Consider the following 12,479-nt stretch of genomic DNA (forward strand, 5'->3'; position numbering starts at 1 on the left):
TATGCTAAGTAAAATAAGCCAGTCAGAGAAAGATAAATATCACATGCTCACTCATTTGTGGAATATAATGAACAACATAAACTGATGAACAAAAACAGATCCAGAGGCAGAGAAACATCGATCAGATGCTCAAACCTCAGAGGGAAGGTATGGGAGGGTGGGGGTATAGGGGAGAGATCAACCAGAGGAATTGTATGCATGAATATGAACCTAACCAATGGACACAGACGGGGGTGGTGGTGAGGGGGGGGTGAGGGCATGTGCTGGGGGGTGGGGGAGGCCGAGGAAAGGTCAATTGAGGGGAGGAAGGAGATTTATGTAAGACTTTAAACAATAAATAATTTAAATTTAAAAATATATATAAAATCAAATAAGTAAAGAATTATGTAATCTTTCATTAGAATTGCAAAATAATCAAACTTTTATGATTTATTTTTATATTTCTTTGAAAAACTACATACTTCCTAGACCTTGTATTAAAAAGTCTGAGAAGTAACAGCAACCCATTTAGCCATGAACACCCAAAAGTGCACAGATGTGGTCAAAATGCCATTGCGCTGAAAGCAATGAAGACTCCTTTGAGGAACAGTTGATTTTATATCTGGGGCCGTAAATGAGACTGTTCCAATTAACACTGGAACTCTCATAGTGCCCAAAAGCAAGGAAGCCATCAAAACATTTGTGGTTGTCAAATGAACATAGAAGCCAAAGATACACAATTTGAGCTTTGAAATGAATAGTTACTGTAATTATATAAAAGTGTAAGTAGGGATGCCAATAGCATTAATGGATAACTAGAAGCAATAAGAGATTCAATATAGTAGCAATATATAAAGTTACATATAAAAATCAATACCTTCATGTATTTAAGCAGTAGCAATTAAAGGGAAAAGTAGAAGAGATGGCACCATTTACATTGCCAACAAAAATGAAATATAGCCCAGTAATACATTTAACAAGAAATGTGCAAAACTTATATGAAAAAAAACTTTAATGCTTTTCTGAAAGACATAAAACTGGAACTTGAATAAAAGGAAAATAGCATTGTTCTTCAGTAGAATAATACAAAATCATAAATTGATGGCAATATTTTAAAGTATTTTTATGGAGCTAGATTCTATAGTTTATACAACTAAATGAATAAGCAAGAATATCCAAGAAACAGGAAAAATTAAACAAACAAACAAAAAAACAGCAATGAGGCAGGTCTATCCATAACAGATATTGGAATATATTATACATTTCTGTAATTAAAACAGTGTAATATTAGCACATGAGTAGACAATCAGATCAAGGGGGGCGGGGAGAAAATACAGATATAACTCAAGTACAATGTGGAAACTTATGTATGTGATAAAAGTGGTATCTCAAGACACGGGGAGAAAATTTGACTTTTTAAAATGTAATGTTGTTAAAACAGCTAAATAGTCCTTTGAAATAGATAAAATTGAACGTAACATCACCTAGATAAGATTCCAGCTCAAAAAAGCCCCAAAATGTTCAACATTAATCTTGTGTTGAGAACCAATCTGAGTATCCAAATTGAAGTATATTCTGGAAAAAACCACTGGCCTGAACTAAAAAAATGTCAATACCAGAAACACATACACACACACACACACACACACACACACACACACACACACGGCTAGGAAAGTATTCTAAACTGAAGGAAACTTAAAGAGACTTGAAAACTAGTCAATGCAATATGTGATCCTTGTTACAGCCCAGATTTATAGTTCTAAACGATGGGGTAAGCGAGGATTTGGGAGGGAGGGGACGGCGGTGGAGGGGTGAGTTGAGGACATTGGAATATAGACTGCATGCACTAATGGAACGGTGTTTAGTGGATTCCTGCTTCCTGTGGCTGGAGAGCCTAATGATGCATGTATCTCCTAAGGACACTGGCTTGTGAGTCGAGGACCGTGGTCCTCAAAGGGGCGATGTTGCCCACCCTCCCACTGCACCTTCTGGCAGTGACTGGAAACGTTTTTGTTGTCACGAGGGAGGGAGGGCTGCTCCTGGCGGGGTTGCCGGGAGCGCCACTGCACATTGTGCAATGCCCACGACAGTCCCCTCCCCCCACAGCAAAGACTCATCTGCCCAAAGCGTTAATAGCGCCCAGACGGAGGAGCCCTGATTCGGGAGAAGCCCTATCTTCGGGGGCAGGTACTGGGACATCAGACCGCATTAAATGAAACTGTCTTTTGCGCATATGAAACGTTAGAAACGGTTAAAGGTGAAGGGCTGCGAAGTTCACAACACAACTAACTCAAATTGTTCAGCAGAGACACGGTCCCTGTCCTTCCGCCCGGGCTTCCTCCAGCCTGGACCCCGGGAGGGGGTGGGGTGGGGGGACCACGCCTCCCCAGCGGGGCTGACCGCGGAGCCTGCGCGGTGGGAGCGCGCTGCGGGGCTGGCCACTGCGCATGCGCCCCGCGGCCGCGCCCACACGGCGCCCCTTCAAAAGTTACCCACGCGCCGGCGGGCGGCGCAGAGCAGCGCGGCAGCCGCCACAGGAAGGAGAAGGCGGAACTCCCGGGGCGGGGAGTGGGGGCTTCTCCGGAATGACAGCCACGCTTTCCCCAGTGAAGCCGGAAACCTTCTTTGCGACCCGCCCAGGGCGGCAGGGGGCGCCGCCCATCCTTTCGGAGCCCCGGGCAGAGGAGCCAGTCGCGTGTGGGCGCGCGCTGCCCACCCCCTGCCAGGCTGGACCTGCAGAGGCGATGCCGACCCCCGTGTCTGAGGAGCCGGCGGCGCTGCGCCCCGCGATCCCGCTGCGGGGAGCGCCCTGGCACTCACCCCGCCCCGGCTTCCCGCCGGCGAGAGCTCGCAGGTACCGTTTCAAATACCGTAACATTTCCCATTCTGAGTCTCTTCACCAAAGAGGGGGCTAACTTTCTGTATAACGAGCCAGTTGGCAAATGTTTTAGGATTTGCGGGCCAGGACCTGTTTCTGTTGTGTATTTTGCCTTTTTTTTTTTTCAACAACCTTATAAAATGTAAACGCAACTCTTAGCTCCTTTCAAAAACAGGGGGATGACAGGGACGAGACTCTGATCATTCACTTCACCCAGCTCGGCGGTTGGAGCTTGGATCTCAGCCACCGTGTGCAGTAAGGACTCGGTTCCAGGAGGACTGCGACCCGCCTGCCCAGGTGTAGTTCACACCTCTCGGTCCATTCACCTGCTCCTCTGCGCCTCCTTCCCGCTGGGTGCGCGGGTGAGTCCCGGTCCATTCACCTGCTCCTCTGCCCCTCCTTCCTGCTGGGTGCGCGGGTGAGTCTCGGTCCATTCACCTGCTCCTCTGCGCCTCCTTCCTGCTGGGTGCGCGGGTGAGTCCCTGTCCATTCACCTGCTCCTCTGCGCCTCCTTCCTGCTGGGTGCGCGGGTGAGTCTCGGTCCATTCACCTGCTCCTCTGCGCCTCCTTACTGCTGGGGTTCGCGGGTGAGTCCCGGTCCATTCACCTGCTCCTCTGCCCCTCCTTACTGCTGGGGTTCGCGGGTGCACCTGCTCCTCTGCCCCTCCTTACTGCTGGGGTTCGCGGGTGAGTCCCGGTCCATTCACCTGCTCCTCTGCCCCTCCTTACTGCTGGGGTGCGCGGGTGAGTCCCGGTCCATTCACCTGCTCCTCTGCCCCTCCTTACTGCTGGGGTGCGCGGGTGAGTCCCGGTCCATTCACCTGCTCCTCTGCCCCTCCTTCCTGCTGGGTGCGCGGGTGAGTCCCGGGCAGTCAACCCGGCCACCACCGGGAACCCCAGACCAGCAGCCACACCCGTCTCTACTCTAAAATGACAGTCTCTTCCTACCTGGGAGCAAAAGCCAAAGTACATACATTGTGATTAAATTAGCATAAAAGCAGGAGAAGGGTATTGCAAAAAAAAATGTATTTAAAACATTTTTTCTAGTGATAAATGTAGTATATGTTCACTATGGTAATTTGGAAAACACTGAAGAATATATAGAAGGAAATAAAAATTCTCTCTAATCCCACCCCCCACCACATACACACACACACACACACACACACACACACACACTATTTAAATGTTTATATATTTTTAGTCCATTTATTTCACTGCCTATTAATAGGACAACTTATTGAATAACTGGATTTTTAAAAATATTTCTTAATAAACTTCTATTGAAGTTTATTGCCACAGTCAATTTTAGAACAAAACACAGAAAAGTGGGCGAACTATAAATATACACTTCAGTAAACTTTCAAAGACTATCACAAATATACCCTTGCCACCACCATGGAGATCAAGAAACAACCATTCCCAGCTCCCTTTATCCTTGCCCAGTCAGGGACAACTTTCCAAGTACAACCATTGTCTTACGCGCAAATGCACAGATTAGTGTTGTCTGTTCTTGAATTTCACATGAAATGAATTATTTTATACATATGATATAGTATTTGGTTTCTTTCACTTCATATCACATTTGAGATTCTTCCACTTTGGTTCCTGTAACAGATCTTTTTAAAATGTTTATTTTATGTTGGATGACATCCAATTATATGAATATACCACAACTTATTTTTCCTTTATACTGTTTTTTATTAATATCGACCTAATTGATATATAGTTCACATACCATACAACTCATTTATCTAAATTGTACAGTTTGTTGGTGTTTTTAGTATGGTCACAGACAGATGTGACCATTGCCATAGTCAATTTTAGAACATTTTCCTCATCTCAGAAGAACTCCATACTTTTTTAAGTTATCACGCCCACACTCCCCATCCTCTCTAGCCCTAAGCAAGTACTGATCTTCTTTCTGTTTCTATATATTTGCCTATTCCTGACATTTCATAAAATGGAATCATATAATATGGGGTCTCTTGTGACTGGTCCCTTACACTGATATTAGGTGTTCAATTCATTTTATTTCCAGGTGTGAGATAATTATTGATAATACTACTCTGTATGACATGTATCAATGGAAACAAATGTCTCACATAGAGATACATAACTCTGTTGGGATATATACCTTAAAAGTGGAATAGCTGGGACATAGGTTATGCTTATCGTTAGCTATAGTTGATAGTGCCAAACAGGTTTTCAAATTTATACACCCATCAGCAGTGTATAATGAGTTCTCATTGCTCCATTCCTTCCCCAACATTCAGTGATTGTGTGTTTGCAATTTACATTTCTTTGACGAATGAAAAAGAGCAGCGTCTTTTCATGTGATTATTAGTCTTTTAGAAATCCTCTTTAGTAAAATGTCTGTTGGGTCTTTACCCCATTTTTCTGTTGGGTTGTTTGTCTTTTTTACCTCATTTATGTATTATACATGTGAGTCCATTTTCATTTATGAGAGATGGGGAAAAAAATCACCTTTCCCTAATCTGTGGCTTGTATTTTAACTATTTCATTGTCAAATTTTAATGAATGTAAATTCTTTTTTTAAAAAAATATATTTTATTGATTTTTTTACAGAGAGGAAGGGAGAGGGATAGAGAGTTAGAAACATCGATGAGAGAGAAACATCAATCAGCTGCCTCTTGCACACCCCCTATTGGGGATGTGCCTGCAACCAAGGTACATGCCCTTGACTGGAATCGAACCTGGGACCCTTCAGTCCCCAGGCCGAAACTCTATCCAGTGAGCCAAACCAGCTAGGGCAATGAATGTAAATTCTTAATGTTTAAAGACATACTGTTCTCTTTGAACATTTAGATCTGCTAACCATATGAATTGGCTTTGGAGTATAATATCAAGTAAGGTTTAATTTTTTTTAAATTATGACACAGGTTCTTTTCTTGAAAAGACCATCCTTTCCCCACTGCTCTGCGATGTCACCTTTGTCATAAATCAATAGAAACAATAAATCAGTATAGATGTTGGAATTAGTAAACAAGAACTTTAAACTATAAACATGACAGATATATTAAAGAATCTTGCTAAAGAGGATATAAACGATGGATAAAGAATTTCAAGAGAAATACGGATATTATTTTTTAAAATATGTTTTTATTGATTTTACAGAGGAGGGGGGAAGGGAGAGATAGAAACATCGATGAGAGAGAAACATTGATCAGCTGCCTCTGTATATCCCCCAGTGGGGATTGAGCTGTAGCCCAGGCATGGGTCCTGCCCAGGAATCCAGCTGATAACCTCCTGTTGCATGGATGGACACTCAACCACTGAGCACATGAGATGGCAGATAATTTTTTTTTAAGAACAAAATGGAAGTCCTAGGACTGGATAATACAATATCTGAACTTATTTGATTGGATTATCAGTAGGTTGGACACAAAAGTAGAAAGGATCATCAATCTAAAGACAGGTCACTAGAAATTATGCAAATATAAATACACAGAGAAAAAAAATATTTTTTTAAATAAAACATCCATGACTCATAGAATAGTATCAAGTGATCTAACAGACATGAAATTGGATTCCCAAAAGGCAAAAAGACTGAGTATGGGGCAGAAAAATACTTGAAAAAATATTCTTAAATGCCCTAACCGGTTTGGCTCAGTGGATAGAGCGTCGGCCTGTGGACTGAAGGGTCCCAGGTTTGATTCCCGTCAAGGGCATATACCTTGGTTGCAGGCACATCCCCAGTAGTGGGTGTGCAGGAGGCAGCTGATGGATGTTTCTCTCTCATCAATGTTTCTGGCTCTCTATCCCTCTCCCTTCCTCTCTAAAAAATCAATAAAATATGTTTAAAAAATATTCACAAAAGCTTTCCAAATTTGATCAAATATATTTTATCCAAGATGTCTACTTGTTTTCAATGGAGAGTTGGTCCCAATAACCTAACTTACCATGAATGAAATTTAGATGTTAGCATAAATAATTATAAAATCTTACATCTACATGAATGAGCAGTAGGTTACTTTACAGTTGCACAAAATGTAGAAAAATACTTTGTTGGGAGCATTACTGTACTTTTAACATGCATATTGCCTATCTACTAAAGGCCAGTAGTATCAGCCAATCATAATAACAGCAGATGTTTTTCAAAATACTCCCTCGGTGTGTAGTATACCCTGCATCTATTGTGAACCCCTCTCTCACATGACCTGTCACTGCCTCCTTTCTCCAACCCCTTTCTAACCTCAGCTTCCAATGCTCACATCTCTCAGACAACACTGGTCTCTTTCTATCTCAGAGCTCTTAGGATTCCTTTTTCATTTTTGCAAGTGTTCCTCCCCCAAATACTCATGTGACTGACCCTTTTCTCCTCCTCAGGTTGTTGTTCAAATGTCATTTTCTCAGATCTCTAGATTAAATGAAATAAAACAAAAAAACTTGTACACTCTTTCCCCATCCCTGCTTATTTTTTTATTTAGATACTAGAGGCCCAGTGCACAAAATTTGTACACTGGGGGTGTGGGGGCGAGGCGGGGGGGAGGGGCTCAGCCTGGCCTGTGCCCTCTCACAATCTGGGACCCCTCGGGTAGGGTCGCTAGGCCTGGCTGGCAATCAGGACCTATCGGGGCTTTCCTTCTCCTGGCTGCTGGCAGCTGGCCCCGCCCCTGCCGCTGCCACTGCTTGCCATCTATGCAGCGCTGCCCCCCACCACTGCTTGCCATCTATGTAGCGCTGCCCCCCCACCACTGCTTGCCATCTATGCAGCGCTGCCCCCCCACCACTGCTTGCCTCCCTCTGCAGACGACAGGTGTGGGTGCAATCTCTGTCCAGCTCCGCACACTCGCCACAGCGTCACTGGCTGGTGTCCTGGGCCTCCTTCTTTGGGGTGATCGATCGCAGGGCTCCCCAATGGATCACCCTGGTGAGAGGGAGGTCCTGCTCATCAGGGCTCTGTGATCGAATGCCTGCAGAGGGTGGCCTGAGCCTCCCTCTTTGGAGCGATCAATTGCGTAGTCCCCCCATTGATCACCCCACAGAGGGTGGCTGGGGCCTCCCTCTGTGGGGCGATCCTGGGGCAATGGCAGGGCCCCCCAACCAATTGTATCACACCCACCTTGGCTGGCCTGGTGCCAGTGCATGTCATAGTGTGGTTGTCCAGACGGTTGTTCTGCTGTTCAGTTGTTCGATCATTCAGTCGATTTGCATATTACGCTTTTATTATTATAGATAATTGACATACATTATATTAGTTTCAGTTATAAAACATGATTCTATATTTGAATATATAGAGAAATGATCATTACACAGTTATAAAATGTTTTTTCTTGTGATGAGAACTTTTAAGATCTACTCTCTGCAACTTTCAAATACACAATATAGTACTGTTAACTTTAGTCACCATGCTGTACATTATATCTCTAGGGATTTTTTATTTTATAAATGAAGTTTGTACTTTTGACCACCTTCACACATTTATTTTTATCTATACCTTTTATTTGAAATGCTATGTATTTTAGTTATTTAATTTATTTATTGTTTCACTTTCCACACCAATATAAGTTCTGGTTAGAGGGGAGGGGAATTTACCAATTTTGTTCTCTTCTGTTTCTTCAGTATCTTGAATTTGTAAAAATTTCTAATTGTTAACATTTTTCTCAGGGCTGGCATGTGGACAACCTTAATTTATTGCTAATAACCCCTATATCTTTTGAGGTATTTCTTCAGTTTTTCATGAATAAAAAAGCCCTGATTGTATTCTAGTAATTTTTACATTTTTAAGGTATGCTTGAGTTTCTCAGCAAAAAAAGGATTATTATAGTAATAAAAGCTCTAGGCTTTCACCAAGGGGAATAAGAAATGTGATAAGGTTTTTTCCAAAGCAACAAAAAGTTTTTTCTAATTAAATACACTGAGGGCTTCTCCTTATCAGATTGGAATATCTAACCAAATTGCTGAGGGTCCCCTCACAAAGAGAAACCCCTAGAATCACAGAGAAGTCTGCCTGTTCAATTAGAAGGTAATTTCTACCACTGTTTTTCTTTAGGTCGTCCGGCTTCAGGATGGATGGTGACCTTCCAAAAAAGGAAAAAGATGGAAAATCATCAAAATTATCATAAACTACTGCCAACTGAATGTTTCTTTGTAGCATGTGCAGAGTGGAGGGAAATGATATTCCTGCATTATATAATCTACCAACAACCTACTTACCTACAGTCTTCTTAATCTACGTTATTCTTGAAAGCAGAACCTGAGACAGAGGCAGACATATTCTATTTGGGAATGTAATCCCAGGGAGCAGGAATGAGAGAGAGGAGTGAGAGGGGGGAAGGGGAGAGAAAATTCAAGCAAAATAAGGTAGTGTTATCAAGTGTCCACCACTATTAACAGTTTCTTAGTGAAGAACCTTCTCAGGATTCTTACTAAATTTTGTGTTGGAACTGTCTGCCTGAGGGTTGACAAGGAGAAGCATTTATCTCTCCGCACCCATCTCCTGCATGTTGAGAACTGCTCCTATTGGTGTTAATTCCCCAAGCCCTGTGGTTGCAAAGCTGGGAGAACCTCACTGGCAGAGCATCACTCATTGCCACATCAGAGAAGCCTTGAGACAGGAAGCCAGATCCTTGGTCCAAGCTTGAGTGAGGCACTGTCAGCACAGAATAGGGGGAAACCTGCCCAGACTGTTCACCAGAGTGGTAGCTGGAATTGGAGGTTGAAGAGATGTGAGACAGTGCACAGCAGATATCGTATAAGCCTACAGATTGTGCTTTTAGCTGTGTCCAAATCTATTTTCTCTTTTCAATAATCAAAATTTCAGTGTCCAGAACAAGGCTGGCAGAAGGGTTAAATGAAAAGTTTAAATGTGTTAGAATATGTACATTATAACAGTTTTAACCTTGAGGGATTTTTGTAAGAAATAGAACACGAACATGCGAAATACAACATGAGAACTTGGAAAATAAAAAATTATATATATTGTACTTGAAAAATTAGACTATCGAATAGAGATACTAGATATCTTCTAAACTCATGTAATCTCAGAAAACAATCATGACTTGTTTGGAGAAATAAAATGAACCTTTTGTTGTGTCTCCATGGGTTTTATAAATCAATGTCATTAACTTTTCCTAAGATAGTGTTGTCTACTGTCGCATAGCATTAACGATATAGAGCTTACAACCAATGAAAGAAAATCGGTAGAAACACAAGAAGGAAAAATATTGGGATAATTTCCATCACATAAAGGGTTGGCATTAATATTGGTTGGAATAGGGGGAAATTGCATGCTTTGATTCAAGCTTCCTCTATGAGGTTCCACCTTACCAATAATAGTTTTATCTGTGCCTACACTCTTGTAATATCCTTATCATCCTTTCTTATTTGATCTGGAATTGCCATCAATAGGATAAAACCTTTGAGTTATTCAATTCAGTATGTGTTGAGCTACCATTTGTTATGTATAGGCACTATACATTTGAATAAGATCCTAATATATAAAAACCCTGGGTCCATAACGACCAGAGACTCGACCAACTGAAAGTTAGTCCTGCAGTCAGCGCTGGGTTGCCGTGGCAACCTTCACAGCCACTGCCACATGCTGTGGTATAAAACACTGTGCAAGTGATCAGAAGTGCAGGCACCACCTCCATGTCACGCCCCCAACACTTCCATCAGTCCCACCAGCCCTGAGGCACCTTCCCCGAGCTGTTTCCCGCCAGGCAAGGCCTAAGGGAGGAACCCGCCCTCAGGGTGCCTGGAGCACCTAGAGGCAGATTACTAAGAGAAATTATGAATTTGAATGTTGCATTTGGTGGGAAAGTTCTTCTCAGAGGGGATTTTCAACAATGTCTCAGTGTTATGCGATCAGCCATAGTACAAACGAGTTTAAAGTACTGTAATGTTGGGGATGTTTCAGAAAGTTGTCTCTTAAAACAAATATAAGATCAGAGGATTCTGCTTATCGTGAATGATTAGTAAAACTTGGAGATGGCAAACTGGATAGCAGTTTTCATTTAGGAATGGATATTATTGAAATCCCCCATGAAATGACTTATAACAGATCTATTACTGAAGCTACCTTTGGAAATACTATATCTATAGATAATATTAAAAATACTAGAGGCCCAGTGCACAAAAATTTGTGCACTCGGGGGGGCGGGGGGCGGGTCCCTCAGCCGGGCCTGCGCCCATTCATAGTCCAGGACCCTTTGGGGGATATCCACCTGTCAACTTAGGCCCACTCCCCAGGGGATCAGGCCTAAGCTTGCAGTCAGACATCCTTCTGGCAGCCAGGGAGCCCTTGGGGGATGTCTGACTAAAGGCTTAGGCCCCCAAGGGATCGGGTCTAAACCGTTAGTTGGACATTCTTAGTGCTGCCACGGAGGTGGGAGAGGCTCCTGCCACCACCACTGCGCTGGCCAGCCATGAGCCAGCTTCTGGCTGAGTGGCACTCCCTATATGGAAGTGTACTGACCGCCACGGGGCAGCTCCTGCATTGAGTGTCTTCCCCCTGGTGGTCAGTGCGCATCATAGCAACCGGTCATTCTGCCGTTCAGTCAATGTGCATATTAGCCTTTTATTATTATTATATAGGATGTCCCTATTTCCCCCCTTTTGCCCCCTCTACCCAGCTCTTGCCCCCCACTTCTCTCTGGCCATCACCATCCTGTTGTCTGTGTCCATGGGTTGTGCATATATTTTCTTTGGCTAATCCCTTCTTTAAATTTTTATTTTCAGATAAGTGCTTATAACTGCACTATTATATATTTTGTATTATATCATTTAGAATTAAGATAATTTTTAATTGAACCCTTATAAATTGTAGCACAATTTAGTAAATTATGCTAGAAGCAATTATGAGATTTTTCATGTAATGCATACACATTTCAATTAATATTTAATTAATTTTTAATTTTTTAATATTTTGATTTGAAATAATCTCATGTAAAAAAAACTATAAAATACTACAGCATATTATATGTACCCTTCACCCAATTTCTTAGGTGTTAATAATTTAAACATAACCATTATACAACTAACAAAATTTGGAATATATTTTTCTTATAATCTCTTTAATGTTACTTAATCCATTTACTTTGTTTTTGTTAATTTTCACCCAAGGATATTTTTCCATTGAATTTTAGAGAGAGTGAAGGGAAAGGGAGAGACACATTGATTGGTTGCCTCCTGCACATGCTCTGATAGGGACTGGGGATCAAGCCAGCAACTGAGGTACACGCTCTTGACTAGAATTGAACCTGGGACCCTTTAGTCCATGGGCTAATGCTCTGTCCACTGAGCAAAACAGGCTGCAGCTTAATTCACTTACTTTTAATCTATATGTGTCTTTATATTTAAAGTGGGTTTTGTTTTTGATTCACCCTCATAATCTGTCTTTTAATTGGTGCATTTATGCCACTGACTTTCAGAGTGCTTACTGATAGAGTTACTACCATATCAGACAGCTTCTGCGGCTCCTGGGGGCGGGCCTGCCTTGCTGCCCCGGGACCCACCCATCTCCGATCTCTGGTCCCAGGGCTGCAAGGCACAGTAGGCTGCAGGGGGCTTTTTGGGGCAGGCCTGCCTTGCCACTGGGGACCCGCCAATGGGGTCCCGGGGCTGCCGGCCTGCCCTGGATGGCGGCGCGCTG

General features: G+C 42.7%; 1 protein-coding gene across 4 annotated transcripts; it reads left to right on the plus strand.

Moving 5' to 3' along the window:
- The first annotated feature begins 2,507 nt into the window (after positions 1-2,507).
- Positions 2,508-9,923, plus strand: LOC106697398 (translation initiation factor IF-2-like). 4 transcript variants are annotated; one of them, XR_002829600.1, is made up of 3 exons: positions 2,508-2,836; positions 3,036-3,222; positions 8,877-9,923. XR_002829600.1 is itself a non-coding variant. In XM_014456984.2 (2 exons), the coding sequence occupies exons 1-2, from the start codon at positions 2,568-2,570 to the stop codon at positions 8,947-8,949; spliced, it is 342 nt and encodes a 113-aa protein (XP_014312470.1). In that variant the 5' UTR covers positions 2,508-2,567; the 3' UTR covers positions 8,950-9,923. The 4 variants fall into 4 exon arrangements, 1 of the variants encoding a protein (XP_014312470.1); XR_002829601.1 differs by having other exon boundaries at positions 3,036-3,157; XM_014456984.2 differs by lacking the exon at positions 3,036-3,222.
- The last annotated feature ends 2,556 nt before the right edge of the window (positions 9,924-12,479 follow it).

This window comes from Myotis lucifugus, unplaced genomic scaffold, assembly GCF_000147115.1.
Source record: "Myotis lucifugus unplaced genomic scaffold, Myoluc2.0 scaffold_67, whole genome shotgun sequence".
Classification (NCBI taxonomy): domain Eukaryota; kingdom Metazoa; phylum Chordata; class Mammalia; order Chiroptera; family Vespertilionidae; genus Myotis; species Myotis lucifugus.

Bases quoted from the DNA above. Each gene is read 5' to 3' on its own strand.
- LOC106697398 (XM_014456984.2), top strand. From the start codon at position 2,568: ATGACAGCCACGCTTTCCCCAGTGAAGCCGGAAACCTTCTTTGCGACC. The intron at 2,837-8,876 runs GTACCGTTTCAA...GTTTTTCTTTAG, and splicing joins CCGCCGGCGAGAGCTCGCAG to GTCGTCCGGCTTCAGGATGG.